Raw genomic sequence first — 21252 nt, forward strand, 5'->3', positions numbered from 1 at the left:
GTAAGCCAGGGAGCAGAGAGGGCAGAGGGCCTCAGCCATGCCCCTCAGAACCCACAACCAGCCCAACAGTGACCACCAAACCACCACTGGAAGCCCCTTAGTCCCCTGATCTGGGGTGGGGGGGTACCAAGAGCTTCAGCCACACCTCCCAACACCTGCATCCAGCCTAGCAACAACCAAGCTACCACTGGAAGCCCCCTTGTCTCCTCTGCAGGAATGAGGGGGTTGCCATGGACCTCAACCATGCCCCCCTCCTTCCTCCTTCTCCCACCCTATTTTCTTCTCCCTTCCACTCTCCCCCTCTCCCCCAGCTGCTCCTCAGCATCTTAGAATGTAAAATAAATAAATAAACTTTAAGATAAAGGAAAAATTATATACACATTTTGTATATTTTAATCCTTAAGGTTGAACAGCTTCTTCATAATATTTTGTATATATACATATATTATAATATACATACATAATATAATACATATGTATATAATATGATATATACACACATATACACGTGTATGTGTGTGTATATATCATATTATATCATACAAGTGTGCATGTGTATGTATGTATATCATACAATCTGTACATACACTCGAACAAACAAAACATATTCATATGTGAATATTCAGCTCTAGACACATACATTACATATGTGTATATATATAATCAGGTAGCAAAGACAATCCATTAAAACTTACTAAACAAAGACATGATTTGATCAGAGTGCTATGTATGAAGAATCGTCTGGCAACAACGTTAAGGAAATAAGAGAGTATAAGCAAGATGGGGGAGATGAGTGACCAGAGTTTTGCAGAAAACATAGGTGAGTAGTTTTAGGGTAAGGGCCCGAGTGGCATCCACAGGAATTTGTATGGAATTTCAGTGTTGAGAGAGGAAGGGCAGGGGTGGCCAGAAAATGGATCACTCCTTATACTTAAAGAGAATGTAGTGGGAGGAAAGTTAAAATGTAAGGACTTTTCAGTCACTAAACATCCAAACTGTTGCTCATTTTCATGTCTTTCCCAGCCACCCACTGGTCTCTATGACATGATTTCATTTAACATTACTTGATCTTTGGTAATATATATTTAAAGCCACTTATTCTCAGTAACACTTTTCAACAACTGTTAAGATATTACTGATTTCCCTTTCTTACTATCTTCAATTTCTTTTTAATTCCAGAAAGATTGGAACTATCTACTTCCCATTCTGCCACTTTTCTTCTATACAGCCACACTAACTTAATTGATCTAATCTATTAGCTTTCTGAATTAGTGAAGATTTTCACGTTGCCCAGTATTATAAAAATGCAGTCCTTTAAGGTCCTTAAAGCATCATATGCAAAGAGAGGCAATTTGCCTCTTCTCATTACTCACAAAAACAACTGAGCAAAGAGGGTCTTCTTAGAGTTGGCTCTGCCTTCACAGTTGTAACTCCTTTCTGATTTTATTACGGTTGCATTCCCATGTTCTATTTATTTCTCCACATGATATGTCAGTTGAATATCTGTTAGCATTGAAATTCACTATTTCCCAATACACTGGAATAAAGGATCATTTGAGGGTTAGCACCTTTCCTGGAATTTTCATCTGCAAAACCAAACACAAACCTGCCACCACAACGGAGCTAAATGTGATGAGTCTCCAGATTGTAAAAATCTGTCACCTGTACGATGTATCCTACTCAAGTCCTTTTGAAAAGAGCTACACTATTTTAGCTCTTAATGCATTTATAAATACACATGAATAACATACAAACCTATAAAAAGTTTTCATTTATTTTCCCCTTTAATTATTCCAATGTGAAATGAACACTTGATTAAAATTCCTTGTATGTTTTGAATAACATATATAAATATTTTAGGGAGATTGTTAGGTATAACACATAAAGTCATTAAAATGCTAAGACAATCATAATTGTAAAAAACTTTGAACACTTTACAAAACACAGCCACACCTCACCTGCAAAATTCTGTGACATTTAAGAAAAGAAGAAATATTAGTATAAAATCTAAACATTTCTCTTTAAAATTTTTGTAAAAGAGTCTATGACTTGTTTGTTTCTCAGGCTGTAGATGATGGGATTTAACAAAGGAATTATGACAGTGTAAAATAAAGAGTCCATCATGTCTTGATCATCTGTTTCTGGAGATGCAGGGTGCACATACATGAAGAGAAGAGGACCATAGTACAAAGACACAGACAAGAGATGGGCTCCACAGGTGGAGAAGGCTTTCCTTATGCCTTTGGCAGACTTCTTTTTGAAGATCATAAATAGAGCCACTGCATAAGAGTTAAGAACTATCACAATGGTGAATACCTGAATTGAACCAGACAAAATAAAAACCATTAAAATATTAATAGAAGGGTCGGTACAGGAAATCATAAACAATGGTATAATATCACAGTAAAAGTGATGTATTATGTTGGAATTACAGAAAGTTAATCTTAACATAAAAACTTCATGAATTAAGGCATGAAGAAAACCACCTACAAATGATAAGACTAGTAGTCGAATGCACAGTTTATTGGTCATAATCACTGGATAGAGTAAAGGTTTGCATATGGCTACATAGCGATCATATGCCATTGCTGCCAAAAGAAAACATTCTGTGGTTCCACCAAATGCAAAGGAAAAAAATTGTATCATGCATTCGGAAAGAGTTATTATCTTGCTCTTGGCTAAGAAGTTGACCAACATATTGGGGGTCACTGTGGATGATATCCAAGCATCCACAAAGGCTAAACTCCCAAGGAATAAGTACATGGGGATATGAAGGTGAGGGTCATTCCAGATGACAATAATCAGACCAAGGTTCCCCACGATGGTGATGAGATACATCACCAAGAACACCAGGAACAAGGGGATTTTCCACTCTGGTTGATATGGAAGTCCTGTGAGAACAAACTCTGTCAGCAGTGTTGCATTTTCCCTTTCCATGTCCTCACTGGATGTCCCTGAAATGAAATGCAGAAAATGTAAGGAGCATTCACTAGGATTTATAAAGTGAATACCTGGGGAGGCGGCTGATATAAAACCATACTCTTACTAGAGTACCATTTTAATTTTATTTTGTATTACTGTAATAGATGGAAACTGTTTCAGGGAATTGAAAAAACAAATAAATGCACTTATTTCAATTTTAATAATGAAATAAAATAATCTGCTTTTTAAAAATGATTAAAATGCAGGCAAAGTGCTACTTCATGTGTGATAAGATGTTGGGAATGAGAAGGAGGATGAAGAAGTAGATTCTAAAGCATTCAGAATGTCGAGTCACTATGACTTAGTCACATATTCTGTGTGAAAATAGTGGTCAGTGAAGAAAAGAGGAATCACTTAGTGCCTAGGTATATTCTTTTATTTATTTATTTTTCTTTGTAAGGTAATGTTTATAGGTTTTTTAAAAAAATTTTTCTATTTTTATTATTAGCATATTCATTCTTACAAATCATAATTTTTCTTTATGCCCTTTACTCGACCTATCACTCCCAAAACCCCTTCTCTCCCACACCCTCATCTCTAGTATCCTTAGGTTTGTTCTCTCCTTCTGAAAGTTCAACATATTGTTGTGATTCTTTTTCTTTCTTTCTTCTTTCTTTCTTTCTTTCTTTCTTTCTTTCTTTCTTTCTTTCTTTCTTTCTTTCTTTCTTTCTTTCTTTCTTTCTTTCTTTCTTTCTTTCTTTCTTTCTTTCTTTCTTTCTTTCTTTCTTTCCTTCTCTCTCTCCCTCTCTCTCTCTCTCCCTCCTTTCCTCCCTCCCTCCCTCCTTCAGTCCCTCCCTTCCTTTCTTTCTTTCTTTTTCTTTCTTTCTGACTTTCTTTTTTTCTTAGCACCTAGTTATAAGTAAGAACATGCAATATTTCTCTTTCCTTTTCTGGCTTATTTCACCTAACATAATTTTCTTCAGACTCATCCACATTGCTGCAAATGACAGAATTTCATTCTTTTTGATGGCTGAGTAGAATTCCATTGTGTATACATACCACATTTTCCCTATCCAGTCATCTGTTGATGGACACTTAGGTTGGCTCCATATTTGGGCTACTGTAAATAGAGTACAATGAACATGGTAGGGCAAGTATCACTTCGACATGATGATTTCCATAGTTTGGATATATACCCAGTAGTGGGATTGCTGGATCATATGGTAGTTCTATCTGTAGTTGTTTGAGGAACCTCCATACTGTTTTCCATGATGGCTGTACTAATTTACAGTCCCACCAACAGTGTAGTAGAGTATTCCTTTTCTCACACAGCTGACCCCCGATGCAGCCACGGGCCACCCATGCCTACCCAAGCCCGGGAGTGGCCTGCACACCAACCAAACAGGAGCTGAGGCATCCCAATGCATACTCAACTGCACTGATACAAAGAAAAGTCACCAGAAGAGCCTACAAATAGAGGAGGAAGTCTTTCCTTCGTAGCCCGCTCCAGAGAAATAGAAGAAACAAGTGTCTGACTAGGTATATTCTTATCCAAAATTGAGTTTGAAAACTTGGATGCACTGACAAGTTTGTAGTGTGGGCATTCTCCAGACATCTAGGTGAAATGTACTTAGTAATATGATTCTACTAGAGTAATAGAAATAATGACTTGGGAGTCATTGGGGTAGTTGAGGATGTAGTTATAGCTTACTTATCTATTGGAGAGTACACAAAGAAAAGAGAAGAAGAGGAAGAGGAAAACTTGAGGAAGTTATATTAAAGAAGTTATACAAGGGATAGATGTAATTTATTAAATTCCCAATGCCTGATCCTTTTTTCTACATGAATCTACATGACTCATGATTACAAGACTACATGAGTCTTGGTGGCATACAGAGATAGTCCCCTAGATTTGTCCAATCAAATCCACCAAATATAGATTTGGATATGAACAGATGGAGACAAACGTACATGGACAAAACAAAATTTTAGTGCAAAAGCAGCCAAGAAAAAAATTATAAAGATTTCAGCACATGCACCCTACGTCTACAACAATGGCATTGATAGTGTGAGCAGTGTCATCAGAAGTTGCACAGCAGTAACAGCCACCCTCAAGCTAGTGTTGGAACATAATTGTGGCTGTTGACTGGCAGCCTTGCTTCCTCTGTTCCTGCCATTTTTTCAAGCTGAATGCTCCAAGTTTCCTAGCATTTCTGTGTTAGAGCCAATTTTTCTTAAATAAGCTATTTTCCTATGCAACCCACAGCCTTGAATGTCTAAAAGAGAGACAAGGGAGAGACTAGAATAGGATACTGAGCAGAGTGGTCATGGAAAAAAGCAGGAGAAAAACTGGGAAGCCGAGTGTTGTGGACAAGAAAACAGGAAAGGCACTAAGACTGACAAAGTGAAGTACTGTGCCTAATACCAAAATCAATGTTCTAGTAGGACAAGGAGTGAACTGAGATCACTCAGTGTGAACGTTAACAGACTGTTAGTGGTTTTAGAGAGAAAAGTTTCCATAGTGTAATAGAATTGGGCTCAGTGAATTATGAAGAGTGAATAGAAACAAGTGGCACAACAGTGAGAGAAATGGTGCAGAGCACTCCATGAAATGCAGGGGGAGAGCTGGCCTCCGTCTCCTGCTCACAGACTGATTTAATTTTTGTCTCCTGTAGAATATTTTAAGAAATGTTTTCAAAAGAAAGAATAAGCTATTGAGAGGAGGGGAGAAGAAGTTATCTAGAGGATAAAAGGAACAAGAGAAATGGAAAGGGAAGTTTTGGTGGATGAAAATAACACAAAAGGAAGGATGAGAAATAGGCTGAGAATAACAAAGTCGTAGATGGATAAGTGTAAAAAAGATCCATCAAATAAGAGAAAGAGAGGAAGTAACAGAGATGCCTGAAGACAAAATAAAGGGAAAAGCTCAGAGGTTTGGGTTGAATGTTTATATCACCCTCGTGTTCATTAATAGTTGTCAGTTCTGAATAGACATTTCTCATACGAAGGCATACAAATGGCCAACAGGTACATTAAAAAATGCTCAACATCACTAGTCATCAGGGAAATGCTAATCAAAACCACACCGAGATATCATCTCACCCCAGTTAGAGCAGCTATTATCAAAAAGACAGAGAATGGCAAATGCTGGTGAGGATGTGGAGAAAGTGGAACCCTCCTACACTATTGTGGGACTGTAAATTAGTGCAGACATTATGGAAAACAGCATGGAGATTCCTGAAAAGACAACATATAGAACCGCCATATGATCCAGCAATCACACTGCTGTGTATATACCCAAAGGAATGGAGATCATGTCAAAGGATTATCTGCACTCCCTTGTTTACTGCAGCTCTATTTACAGTAGCCAAAAGTTGAAATCAGCCTAAATGTCCATCAACAGATGACTGGATAAGGAAAATGTGGCATATATACTAAATGGAATACTACTCAGCCATAAAAAGGAATGAAATTCTGCTGTTCACAGCACCATGGATGAACTTAGAGAAAATTATGTTAATTGAAGTAAGGCAGGCACAGAAAGAGAAATGCTACATGTCCTCATAAGTGTGAGATAAAGAAAGAAAACAAAAAGGAAAGTAGGAAAGAAAGAAACAATCACAATAATACTTTGAACTTCCAAAAAAAAAAAAAAGAGAGAGAGAACGGAATCGTTCTCTTTTATTAGAGGTTATTAGAGGTGGGGAAGAGGGTGGAGGAGGGAAGTTAGTGAGAAATTAAAGGGTCACAAAGATTGATTATGTTTTTTAACATGGGTTTACTAATTATCCTGATTTGATTACCACATATTGTAAACATGTATTGATATTCAATTCTGTACCCCACAAATATGTATAATCAATTACTTTTCAATAAAAAAACTGTCACAAAAATAATTCTGAGAAAAGAGAGGAACATTTTCTGTATATTTCCTAATACATTCACACACACACACACACACACACACACACACACACACACACATGAGGGATCTTCAAGAAGTTCGTGGAAAGGTTTATATTATCTTTTAATTCTATTTTCCCACAAACTTTTCTTTTAGGCTTAATATTTTATTTAGATAGGCCATTTTCAATGATTTTACATGTTATTAGTGAAAAAAGTTAAATTTTAAAATACTCACATTTGTAAGTACTAACATATATTTGTGTGAATGAGAATATAGTTAATTTAAAAAAAAAATAACTTCAAGTTAGTCACCTTACAAGAAAAAAATGGCAATTACAACTTGGAATTTAAAAAATGTATTTAGCTATTTCTTAACATGAATTTGAATATAGAGCATAAGCATTTTTAAAAAATAGAATAGTAATTACTATGACTAGTATTACTGTATATACATAAAATACTCAATGAACTACATAAGTATTTCTATATATATTCTATCCTATATATATTTTATATAATGTATATATATAATAATCAATTAAAGTACTGCCAGAAATTGTGAAGGTATAGAGGATATAATATTTCACTGACAAACCTGAAAACTTTTAATCAGAGAATTAGTTAAGCAGAATGGATATTTATATAAGAATTGTCAGAAAGATTTATTAGAAAAGAATCATTGTGACTTGAATATTTAAAAACAGTTTTAAAGCATTTAACATTCTAGTTCACCAGAATTTCTCTAATGAATTCATTATAGTTGGGTTAACAAGATAATAAATCATCACTAAAGGGAAAAATTTATTTTACAGCTATTTTGCTTGTTTAGATTTTAGTCATGAAAATAAAGTATAAATATTATTCACTTTTTTCTTCCCTTCTCCACTGGCTATTTTGGTTTCCTGTAAAACAAATCTATAATAATTATAAATAAAATTTTAAACTTTCTGAATAAACAATTATGAATATGAATATTACAAAATAATTCCTCTCTTACCAATATCTTGTAAGAAATTATGGAGATGTTTTAAAACTGTTAGGCTTCCTAAAGTAGAAAAAATACACAATAGGCTTCATTTCCAAATCTCAGGAAAATGTTGTTTATCTAAATTTTCATTGAACTCAGAAGTTAACCAATTGCACATATATGTATTTTTGCCAGAAGAGGAGGGTGTGGAGAACTGAAATTCCCCTGTGAGTGCCTGAGGATTCCCTGTAGGACAAAGTGAAAATCTTCAACTGGGCATTGTGGATTTGGAGGTGTATGAGAAATCCAGGTCATTCCACGGAGCATTACAGGCTTTGGAATTATAAACATCAAATCACTGAAGACAGATCTCATCCTAACAATTGAAATACACTTCATGACACTATTTTCCACCACAGGTGACACTTATGATATGTTTATACAAACTTTGGCATATATATGTAAATAAATAAATTTGATGCTCTGCGTGCTTTGATTAGTGTGGTCTCATCTGAGTTAATCAAAACAGGATTTTAATAAAGTCACAGATACAGATTTCCATCAGAAGCAAACACCAAGTAAAGTTGTTTTCCTCATGCAAACTGCAGCTCAGTCCAAACATATGTCTTCCTCCCCCAGTTTAAAGTGAAATCTGATAAGAAATCTTACTAGGCAAAAGTTAGGCAGGGGAGTAAAGAAAAACAAAGTCTATGGCCATACCACCCTGAATGCTCATGATCTTGTCTGATCTCTGAAGCTAAGTAGGGTCTGGCCTGGTTAGTAATTGGGTAGAAGACAAGGACCTCTTTGGGTGGTGGCCTTGATCAGTGCCTCCCAGATTTCATTGCCTTCAAGTTTCCTGGAGATTTTGTTAAGATGAAGATTTTGTTTCAGTAATCCTGTGCTGGGGCTCAAGGGTCTTCGTTTCTAACAAGGTGATACTTGTGGATGCTTGACATCCACAGGGCCTTCATTACTGGAGGACCTAGATGATCACAGAGCCTAGGTCAATAGAGAAACAAAAACTTGTAAATGTGACTGACTTGCAAAAAGAGAAGCAGAAAGGAGTTAGATGGAGCCAAGGTGGAAAGCATGGATGGGATCACATGGAGCCTTAGAGGCTAGGTCAGGGACTTTGTTTTGGTCATGGACTTTGTTTTGGTCAGGGACTTTGTTCCACACAAAGGAAAAGGATTAAAGGATGTTACACGTTGTTATAACATATTTAGGTTTTCCTTGTGAGTATTAACATAAAAAGTTGTCAATGAACATTCATTCAGAAAAAATAAAATTTATTTATTTGTGGCATTTAGACAGAATGAACAGCGACATGTAATTATCTTCACATTAAAAAGAGTTTTTTCTTTAAAAAAGTTTAATCTTACTTAGGTCATGACTGGCAAGGTAGGGGGAAAAGCAAAGGGCTTATTTTTTTGCAGACTCGTTAATCAATTATTCCTCTTCCAAAGAGTTTCTAGTAAAAAAGAAATAAGTAAAGAAAAAATAACATAGATAAAAGAGGAGTCTCTGTGAACACTCTGCAGAAGGGTGGAGCAAGCTGTATGGTGTGCAGAGGTAGCTGTTAATATGACCAAAACATGACTTAAACTGACTTCTCCCTTAAATTTTGTGTAATTATTTCCAAGCTCATTTTGTTTCCTATCTTTGAGTATTAAAGGTCTGCATTGCAGCATCCAGTGTGAGTAGCATTTTCAATTCAGTGGCTTTCTACCTCAGTGAAATTTCTAAGTGTCCAGTGGTGTGGGGCATGTTGAGATATCCCTTCTAAGGTGAAGGATAAGTTGTTGCATCTGGCCCCTCCTATAAGCAAGAAGAAGTAAAACTCTAGTGGTCCTCTTTGGATCATGGAGGCAACATTCTCCTCATTTGTTTGTATTACTCTTGCCTATTTACCAAGTGACCAGAAAGCTGCTAGTTTTAAGTGGGGCTCAGAAAAGAAGAAGGCTCTACAACAGGTCTTAGCTGCTGTGTAAGCTACACTGAATCTTGGGCCATGTGACCCAGCCAGATTCACTGGTGCTTAAAGTGGCGATGGCTAAAAGGGATGCTATTTGGGGTGCTTGGCAGGCCTCTACAGGTGAATCGCAGTCCAGACGCTTAGAATGGTGAAGCAATGGCCTGCAATTCTGTTCTTGAGAAAACAGCTCTACTCCTACTACTGGGCCTTAGTAGAGGCTGAATGCTTAACCATGAGCCACCAAGTTACAATGCAAACAGAGATGCCCACCCTGATTTGTGTATTAGACCTGCTGAGCCATAGAGTTGGGCATGCATAGCAGCACTCCATTATCACAGGTAAGTGGTATATATGTGGTTGTGCCAAATCATGCCCTTAAAGCACTAGTTTTATAAAGAAAGCATCAAACACACATAGTCTGTGGTCCTACTAAAATGTCTTCTCTCTCATAGGGAGTTTGGATGATCCCTGGACAGGGGAAGTGAAGACTCAGGCCTGATTTACAAATGATTCTGCATAATATTAACGCACCACTCAAATGTGGGTGGCTGCAACACTGTAGCCCCTTTTTGGGATATCCCTGAAGGACTTGGTCAAGGAAAATCCTCTCAATGGGCAAAAAGTGGACAGTGCTCTTCGTTGTTTAATTTGGTTGGAAAGAGAATTGACCAGACCAGTGATTATATACCAGTTCTTGGGCTGTGCTCAGTGGCTTGTCAGGGACTTAGAATGAACATTAGTAGGAAATTGGTGACAAAGAAATTTAGGGAAAATTTATGTGGGTTGATCTGTGAATGAATAAGCAAAACATGAAAATATTTGCATCACGTGTGAGCACTCTCTAAAGAATGACCTCAGGATAGGAGAATTTTAATAATTGAGTGGATAGAATGACACTTTCTGTGGACACCAGTCAGCCTCTTTCTCCAGACACCCCTGCCATCTCCCAATGTGCTCATGATAAAAGTGGCTGTACTGATAGGGATGGAGGTTGTGCATGGTCTCAGAAACATAGGCTTCCATTCACCATTCTGTCCTGGCTTTGGCCACTACTGACTGCCCAATATGCCAGCAGCAGAGACCAACACTGAGTCCATTACCCTTGGTCATTAGCTAGCTATCAGTTGGCAAGCTGATTGCATTGGACCACTTTCATTATAAGAGTGGCAGAGTTTTCTTCTTATTGAGATAGACACTTACTCTGGATATAGATTTGCCTTCTCTGCACACAATGAATCTGCCATATTGCTATACAATTACGATACTAATTGCTGAACATAGCTTATCTACTTTGGGTTTCTTATTATAGAAGAAATAAAGATATTTGGATGTTAGCAAATATGTCCAATACCACAATTAAAAAATTGTGCTATAGAAAGCACATCCTTGTAGAAATTATGAAACAGCATGTTCACGGATTTGCTAGTCTACAGAATGCTGGTGTGTTGACAATTGACAATTGCTTACATCCTAGTTTTCACCAGAAAATAAAGTTACTAAGAGTTAAACATTTTAGTTAATGTATGGTAATGAGAGCTACCACAACTCATTAGGAAAACATCTTTATATGTAAAGTATTCATGTAAATTAAGAAGTGTTTGGGTAAGAAAAGCTACAAGGTATGAGAATATGTTTTTTATAAGAAAAAGGGAGAGGAATTTTGTCTAGTTTGGGGGTACTTTAAAAGTTGTTTCAGAATGAATGAGGAATGGACAAAAACTTCATGGATATAGAAAGTTGAAAAGACAGAGAGAGAGAAAATCTTGGGTGGCCAAGTTGGCTAGAACTGAATCTATTATAAGGGTTTTAAAAACATGTCTTAATATCAATGCTAAAGCAATGCAAAACTAGAATTTGGTCTTCTCTGTTAAATGACAAAATTTTCTTAGTGTATTGGTCTACTGTTAACTATAAATTGTTTAAGATTTTCTTTACCTTTTAAGTAATTGACCTAGAAAACAAAGATTTTATGTTTTATCAAGATAATTTACTGTGGGGCCGGCTCGGTGGCGCACTGCTACAGTGCGCCGCTTGGGAAGTGCGGTGGCGCTCCCGCCGAGGGTTCGGATCCCACATACAGACCGGTTCCCGCTCACTGGCTGAGCGAGGTGCGGGAGCAACACCGAGGGTTGCGATCCCGTTGCCGGTCCCGGTCCGGTACGGGCGCAACACTGAGGGTTGCCGGTCACGAAAAAAAGACAAAAAAGAAAAAAAAAAAGATAATTTACTGTGATTCATGTTGTCTTTACTAAGTCTTTGATTACTTAAGAAAACTGATTCTTCTTAATATTAAAAGAGCCAACTTTTTTTCTTTTTCAAAATTGCATAACTTTCTCTATTTGCCTTTGTAATTTTTATTTAATTTTTTTATTGAAACGTAATTGGTTGTATATATCTGCTTTTAATACAAGAGTACTTCAAAAAGTTTGTGGGAAAATAGAATTATGAACTTTTTGAAGTACCCTCATATGTAAGAAGAGGTCCTCTTGATCCCTGAGGCTGTTATAGTTGTAAAAAAAATACATCTGTTTTCTTTTGCAAAGTCTTCTAAAGAAGCATATTTTGGTTCATTTATTATTACTAATACTACTAAAAGTGGGTTCTGGCCTAAATGCTCTTGCTTTGTACATCATGGTGGTCACAAGGACTAAGATTCCAGTTACAGCTCCTCTGTTGAGTCTAGGAGGCTCTGAAAGAGACTTTGAGTTCAGGAAGGCCAGGTTGCCTCACTTGGAGCTGGTATGCTTGGGGATGACCTGGTGCCATAGTTGCTTGGCCAGCTCCCCTGCAGCACCAGGTTCACAACCATCTGCATCTCCCTGGACGTGATGGTCCAGAGCTAGTCATGCACCAGGAGGGGAGCCTCCCTGACAGTGTGTTCCATGATGTTTCCAAGATGTCATTGATATATGAGGCCTTAGATTACATGCCTGTGTCAGGTGCACCCACTTCAGCACCTCGTACAGATAGGTGGAGCAGGGCCTCCTATGTCTCCTGCCTCCCTTCTTCTGCCTCTTGGTGGTGGCCTCTTGAATTTCTTCTGGGAAATGGTATTGTAAATAGAGCTTTGATAAACATGGGCATGCAGGTATCCCTTCACCATGATGATTTCCATTCCTTTGCGTGTATACCCAGTACTGGGATTGCTGGTTTATATGGCAGTTCCATCTGTAGTTGTTTGTAAAACCTCCATACTGTTTTCCATAATGGCTGTACTAATTTACAGTCCCAACAATAGTGTAGAAGGGTTCCCCTTTCTCCATATCCTTGCCAGCATTTGTTATTCTCAGTCTTTTTGATAATAGCCAGTCAAGGTGAGGCGGTATGATATCTCAATGTAGTTTTGATGTGCATTTTCATGATGAGTAGTGATGCCAAGCATTTTTTCATGTACTTGTTGGCCATTTGTTTGTCCTTCTTTGAGAAATATCTATTCATCACCTTTGCCCATTTTTTATTTTGATTATTCATTTTTTTTTAATGTTAAGTTGTTTGAGTTTCTTGTATATCCTGAATATTAATCCTTTGTTGGGTGCACAGTTTGCAAATATTTTCTCCCTTTCTGTAGGTTGTCTTTCCACTCTGTTGAGTGTTTCCTTTGTTGTGCAGAAGACTTTTAGTTTGCTATAATCCCATTTGTTTATGTTTTTTCTTTCGTTGCCTGTGCTTTAGGGGTCTTATTCATAAAGTCTTTGTCCGTTTCTACATCCTGAAGAGTTTTTCCTATGTTTTCATCTAGGAGGTCTATAGTTTCAGGTCTTATATTTAAGTATGTAATCCATTTTCAGTAGATTTTAGTATATGGTGAGATGTATGGGTCTAGTTTATCTTCTTAAAAAAAACAATGAAATATTACTCAGCCATAAAAAAGAATGAAATTTTGACATTCATAGCTATATGGATGAATTTGGAGAAAAATTATGGTAAGTGAAACAAGCTAGGCCCAAACAATCACAATAATGAGTTGAACTTTCAGAAGGAGAAAACAGACTGGTTATTAGAGGTGTGCAAGGGGGAAGGATGGTGGTAGTGAGAAATTGGTAAAAGGACACAAGGAATGATTACATTTTGTAATGATGAGCATGCTAATTTTCCTGATTTGATCATCACACATTGTGTACAGGTATTGATATTCAACTCTGTGCCACCATAGATATGTTTATTCAACTATTTTTCAATTAAAAAATATATCTCTGTTCACACGGAAAAAAAGATTATATGTGAGATAATGAATATGTTAATTTGTTTCACTATAGTAACCATTCCAGTGTATAAATGTATCTCAAAACATGTTGAATACCTTAAAGATACACAATAAAAATTAAAAATAAAAATAAAAATAATTTTTAAAAAGATACTTCATGTAAACTATAGAAGTCTTCTCAACTAACTGCCCTCTAGACTCAGAGAATGAGTTTAATTTGTTTTAACCATTAATCTTTGTTTTTATTTTATTTTAGTTGGTTTAGAACAAGGGGGCCTTGGCTAGAACAAGGGGGCCCAGTCTGTTGGTATTATCCTTGTGATAATAATTATTATAATTTCCCTGGTACTTATGAGTTGTACACTGAGACAAAGACAAACCAGCCTTAATGGTGACAGAAAGTGGCACATGTGCTTGAGTTTTAGTCAATCTCTTATAACCGAGAGACTGACCAAAATGGAGGAAATTGTTAAAGTAAATAAAGAAGAGTGCATTAGCTGAGGTGGTTCCAGCAAAATGGGTTCCTACCTAAGCAAACAGAAACCCAACTTAGTGTAAGGGATAAAATAAAGGTTAAGTTTAATTAATCAAAAAATGTCAAAAATGTCTAACTAAAGACTTTCCAGTGGAATGATCCAAATAAAGCTACTGCTTCACTTTAACCAATCAAATATTTTCTTTGTCTTGCTTCCTCAATTCACTCTGTAAAAGCTTCCTCTCTTGCCCCTTTGGAAGAGCCCCAAACCATACACAGTCTGATACTGCCTGATTTATGAATCACTGTCTCCTCAAATAAACTCTAAATTTTTATGTATTTATTTGTTTGTTTATGATTGTACATATTTATGGGGTACAGAGTTGACTAAGAGTGTTTCTGTGCAGTATGTGATGATCAAATCAACGTTATTAGCATTTTTGTGTCCCTTACCCAATTACTTCCTAACCCCTTCCCCTCCTTCTTTCCCCCTTCTAGTAGCTATAGGTCTGTTCTGTCTTTCTGAAAGCTCAACATTTTATTCTGGTCTTTCATTCTTTCTTACTCTTGCTTGCTTGCTTTCTTAGCTACCACTATGAGTGAGGACAGGCAGTATGTTTCTTTCTGTGCCTGGCTTATTATAATACAATTCTCTCCAAGCTCATTCCTGTTGCTGTGAATGGCAGAATTTCATTCTTTTTATTGCTGAGTAGTGTTTCATTGTGTATATATACCACATTTTCCTTATCTTGTCATCCATTGATGGATATTTAGGTTGGTTCCTAACTTGGCTACTGTAAATAGAGGTGCAATGAACATGGGAGTGCAGGTGTCCCTTCGACATCATGATTTTGGGATAGCTGGAATACATGGAAATTCTATCTGTAGTTGTCTGAGAAAACTTCATCCTGTTTTCCTTAATGGCTGTGATAATTTATAGTCCCACTAACAGAGTAGATTTCCCTTTTCTCCATATCCTTGCCAACATTTGTTATTTTCAGTCTTCTTGATAATAGCCAGTCTAACAGGGGTGAGATTTCTCTATGTGACTTTGATGTGCATTTCCCTGATGATTAGTGAGTGATAATGAGCATTTTTTCATGTACCTGTTGGCCATTTTCAAGGGAAACTCTACATTTTTAATATGCCTATGTTTATATTTTAACTACATATATAAGTACATGTATATCATGTAACTACACATACACATGAAAAACAAACAAGCATATGAATATGTACAGATATAGACACCTAAAACATATATGCATATAATCTGTTAGCAATGACAATCAATAAAATGTACTGAAGACAGACATTATTAATTAGAGTTCTTATTACAAAAAAAAAAAAAAATCTGACAGCAATGTCAGGGAAGTGAGAGAGTGGTAGAAGGATGGAGGAGATCAGTAACTACAGGTGAGTAGCTTTTTTGGATGAGGGCCTCTGTGGTATCAGTGAGAATGTGAATGGAATTACAGCATTGAGATGAAGGGCAAGGGTGGGCTAGAAGATGGGTGACTCATATACTTAAATAGTATAAAGTGTGAAGAGAGCAAACAGTAAAGGATATTTGAGGCAGAAAAACATCCAACTCTTTCTCATTTTCATGTTGTTCCTACCACTAACTGGACACTATAATGTAATATCATGTTAACATTATTTAAACTTTGGTGATATAAATTTAAAGCTCCTGGTTGTTGACAACACATTCAAGTAATCTTGGGATATTACTAATTTCTTTACCTTACTAGCTTCATTTTCTTTTTTGATCCTAGGAAGATTGAGATCATTTTCTTCCAGTCCCACCACTTACCATTTCTTCTCTGCATCCACTCTCACATAATTCTTCTATTTAATCTTTTAGTTTGTAAATTAGTAAATTTCTTTGGATTGTCCAAAAAGTATGCAAACATAGCTGAAAAGAGCTTTAGAAGGCATTGTAGACAGAAGCAACTTCCTTCTTCTAACTTGTACAAACACACTAACCTAAGAGCCTCCTCTGACACTTTGGCCCTGACTTCAATGTCTTAACTCCCTACTCGTTTTTCTTCTCATTGTATTCTCATTGCTGTTTATTTCTTTGCTTGATGGGTAAGTTGAATCACTGCAAGAAGTAAAATTCATCATTTTCTGATAAAGTGGGATGAAAGAGATCTTTTGATGGCTAGCAGAATTCCTGAGCTTTGCTTCTGTTCATCCAAACACAAAACTGCCACCACAATAGAGCTAAATGTATTTGGAGTCTCAAGCAATTCAACAGTACTAGTATCAGAGACATCACAGTCTAGTTCTTATCAGATGGACTACATTATTTTACCATTTAATGCATTTATAAATACACACTGAATAATATACAAGACCATAAAATATTTTCTTTTGTGTTTTGCTGTAATTATTCTATTATATGAACAGTTGCTAAAAATTCCTTGAATACTTTTGAATAAAGTATCAGAATATTCTGATTGGTTTATTAGGTACTAATAAGTCATTCAAATGCTAGGAGGGTTTTAATTGCAAAAAAAACTTTGAACATCAACAAAAACATAGGTACCTATAACTTACACAGTTTTGTAACTATTATTACTGAAAAGAGAAGAGAGATTAGTACGAGATCTAAATATTTCTCTTTAACATTTTTGTAAGTGAATTTAAGACTAGTTTGTTTCTCAGGCTATAAATAATGGGATTTAACAAAGGAATTATGACAGTATAAAATAGAGACTTCATCATATCTTGATCATCTGCTTGTGGTGATCGAGGGCGCACATACATGAAGAGAAGAGGGCCACAGTACAAAGACACAGGCGAGATGGGCTCCACAGGTGGAGAAGGCTTTCCTTATGCCTTTGATGGACTTCCTTTTTCAGATTGTAGAGGGAACTAAAGTATATGAGACAAGAACAATCACAACGGTGAATACCTGAATTGAACCAGAGAAAATAAAAACCATTAGAAAATTAATAGAAGGATCAGTACAGGAAATCTTTAACAACGGAATAAGGGCATAGTAGAAGTGATGTATTGTGTTGGAATTACAGAAGGTTATGCTAAACAAAAAACCTTCATGAATTAAGGCACAAAGAAAGCAACCTACAAATTTCAAGACTAATAGCCAGATGCATAACCCATTGGTCATAATTACTGGGTAGAGTAAAGGCTTGCATAAGGCTGCATAATGATTATATGCCATTGATGCCAAGAGAAAACATTCTGTGACTGCACTAATTTCAAAAAATTGTACCATGCATTTAGAGAGAGAGAGATAATCTTACTCTTGGCGAAGAAGTTGATCAGCATCTTAGAGGTCAGTGAGGATGAAATCTGAGCATCCACAAAGGCTAACCTGCCAAGGCATAAATTCATGTGGATGTAAAGGTGAGGGTCCCTCCAGAGGACAGCAATGAGACCACGGTTCCCCATGATGGTGATGTGATATTTCACCAAGAACACCAGGAAAATGAGGATTTTTCACTCTGGTTGTTACATAAGTCCTCTGGGAACAAACTCTGTCCACAATGTTGCATTTTTCTTTTCCATGTCCTCACCGCATGTCCTCTGAAATAAAATGTAGTAAACGTGGAAAGAACATTCACAACAGAATTATGTGCTGAAATTGGGAGAAGAATGTTGAAATAGACAACATACTTATCAGAGCATTCTTAATTTTAGTTACTATTACTATAATAGAAAGACACTGTATTGGGGGAATTAAACTAACAAAAATGCAATACTTTCATGCAGGAATTAACCAATATAGACAAAAGGAAAGGCATTCTATGCATGTACTACATTTAGGTGGAAACTCTTGAGTATGGTAAAAAAAAAAAAAAAATTCCTGTGTCTGGGGCATGGGTGCAGTGACAAGGGAAAAGGTCTTTTGAAGGATTTAGATTTTAAAACAATGAATTGAATGCCATGAAAGAGATCTTGAACTTTATTCTTGAGGCAATAGGCATGCATGGAAAATTTTAATATGGGGAGACACATCATAATATATTTTTTAATTTAATTTTTGATAATGTAGAAACTATGTTGTAGGGAGGGAAAACTGGAATCAAGGATGCTAATTAAGAACAGTTACTATGGTCCAGGTCATCCCAAATGAGATTACACATCAGAATTGTCTGGGGAATCTTTCTGGGAAATATATAGGTTTTGAAGTTTTAATGTAGAAATGCATTAAATAGTTCGAGAAAGAAGTCTAGGAATCTGCACTGCAAAAATGCTCTCTAGGTGATTCACATTGCATGTGTTGAGTTCATGTGTGATATAACATTGGCAGAAATGGTGAAACAAAGAGATAAATTCAAAATAATTGACAATGTAGAGTCTCCGGCATTCTGTAATACATTTGATGTGAAAGGAGTGGTCAGTGAAAGAGAGAGGAGTCACTTGGTAACTGGGTCGATGGTCTTCAAAAACTGAGACTGAGAACTCAGATGTGCTGATGAGTTGGTGGAGTGAGCATCATCTGAACAACCAGGTGAGATGTAGTCAATAATATGAGCCTAGTATAGCTTAATAGACATAGTGACTTGAAATCACTGTGAGAGTTGAAGGCATGGTTAGGGATGACCTATTGTGGGGGAAATAGAATAACTTAGTCAGGCTCCCTCAGCTCAGGTCTAGTTGGGGGGTCGAGCAGCACATTTCTTGTAAACAAGTTGTGTGTGGGTGGGCTTGGTGTACATGTGCACCCATGTATCTTTCTATTTAATTGCTTTTGTGTGTTCTTGAGTTTGTGAAACAGGCTGGTGGCAGAGAGCTCATGTCTAACAATAGAGCATGTTGACTCTGCTGGCAGCTTCTCAGTTTCAGTTTTACTTTGGACCTTGCCAGTAGCAGTTGAGTTTCTGATTTTCTCTTGGTACTGACTAGCTCCTAGTGTTGTGTGTGCTGAAACAGGCTGGTGGCAGAGAGCTCATGTCTAACAATAGAGCATGTTGACTCTGCTGGCAGCTGCTCAGTTTCAGTTTTACTTTGGACCTTGCCAGTAGCAGTTGAGTTTCTGATTTTCTCTTGGTACTGACTAGCTCCTAGTGTTGTGTGTGCTGAATAAAGACTATTCCTTCTTCAGCCAAGTCTCCAAGGATGGTTTTGTCTGGTTACCTATCTTTTAGACCTGCATTTGAAGGGTTTGTGAACAGGCTTGAGGGGTCTGTGAGCTCCAGACCCTAGCTCTAGCTCTACAATTGGTGTCATGAGCAGGATTACGCTACACCTATCCATTGAGAAATACTCAAAGAAAAGAAAAGAATGGCAAGAAAAGAAACCTGAGGAGGTTATACAAAAGAGGTAAAGTGTATATATGTCATTCATAAAATAGCCAAGATCTGATCCTCTTCCCTGCCACTCAAGTCTTGGTGGCTGTCAGAGGTTACTTACTTTTCTAGAATCCGAATGAGCCGGAAACTTATCTTCCCACCCCTCTTGCAACTACAGTGTAGGCACGTGATCTAGGTTGGCCAGTGAATCACACCTACCTTACATTTGGAATATGGAGAAAGGCAAAAAAAAAAAGGTACAGAGACAAAAGTGCATTTTAGGACATTTAGTAAAAGTTTTCAGAAGAGGAGAGAAGATAAGGGCATGGAAGGAGGAAAGGAAGAGGGAAGAAGAAGGGAAATTCTGGTGGCCGAAAAGAAAACAAGAAAGAAGAAGAGAAATAAACAGAGAATAAAACAGACATGTATTGATAAATGTGGGAAAGACAAGCAAAGAGGAGGAAGACAGGAAGAATCAGAGAAAGCTGAAAATGAAATAAAGGGAAGGCTGATAGCCTTATGGGTAAATGCTTGCTGTAAACCCACTATTCATTAACAGTTGTCAATTCTAAGAACATTTCCTTTTTCTTTCATTCAATATTCAAATTTTATTTGGTACAGAAATAGTGTATAAAAGAGAGATTTGATTACAAATTTTACTTTACAAAGTTTGTGTTTCTCATAAATATACCTGCACTGTCTGAAAGTTCTCATATTTAAAAGTTGCTTTACCTTTGTAGTGACAGTAGATGGAACTGACACTCTAGAAATTCTGACGGTTTTACTTCAGTGCACATTCTTGCAATTGAATCAATGGGACCTGATACAGCAATAAATATAATGAATGCCAATAATTTCAGTTGTTAAATACATATTTATTTGGAATGGGCTTACTCCATGCAATTCCAAATCAATAAATGTTTAGAATCGAAATTTTTCGAAATCAATTTGTACATGAGTAGTACTTATTAAGTTATAAATAATAGAAAGAGCAGTGTGTGACATTTTTGGCATATTTTCTGAAATATTTATACATATGCATAAATTACCAGTGAAACTGTTATCAGATGTAGGGGAAAGGATACAGCAGTTAATATTTAAGTTACTGACCTTAAATTTTTTAATCAGAGAAATATGATTAATTAAAAAGAATGCATATTTATATCATAATCATTAGAAATTATTCTAACATACAAATTATTATGATCTGAAACTTTAAACCCAATTCTAATTGTTTAATGTTGTAGTTTACCACAAGTTATCTTATAAAGTCATGGTAATAAGGTCAACCAAATAAAAAAATATATAATTAAAGGAACAATTCAGTCTTACAACTATCTTACTCATCCATATTGTACTCATAAAAGTAAAATATAAAGATAATTCAGTAATAATTACCCAATTTCAATCTGCCTATTTTGACAATTTGTAAACCCAATCTAAAATTATAACAAGTTAAACAGGATTTTTAGCTTTTTTTAAAAAAGCATAATTAATGTTATAGAAATCATATTTTTTAACCTGTATCTTGAAAGA

At 36.3% G+C, this 21252-nt stretch overlaps 1 protein-coding gene and 1 pseudogene across 1 annotated transcript; both read right to left on the bottom strand.

Moving 5' to 3' along the window:
- Nucleotides 1-2007: 2007 nt before the first annotated feature.
- LOC103604460 (olfactory receptor 5H2-like) lies at nt 2008-2937 on the bottom strand. Its single transcript, XM_008589018.1, has one exon. The coding sequence runs from the start codon at nt 2935-2937 to the stop codon at nt 2008-2010; it is 930 nt and encodes a 309-aa protein (XP_008587240.1).
- A 14116-nt stretch (nt 2938-17053) lies between these two features.
- Nucleotides 17054-17989, bottom strand: LOC103604461 (annotated as a pseudogene).
- Between the last annotated feature and the right edge of the window lie 3263 nt (nt 17990-21252).

This window comes from Galeopterus variegatus, unplaced genomic scaffold, assembly GCF_000696425.1.
Source record: "Galeopterus variegatus unplaced genomic scaffold, G_variegatus-3.0.2 Scaffold5157, whole genome shotgun sequence".
NCBI lineage: Eukaryota > Metazoa > Chordata > Mammalia > Dermoptera > Cynocephalidae > Galeopterus > Galeopterus variegatus.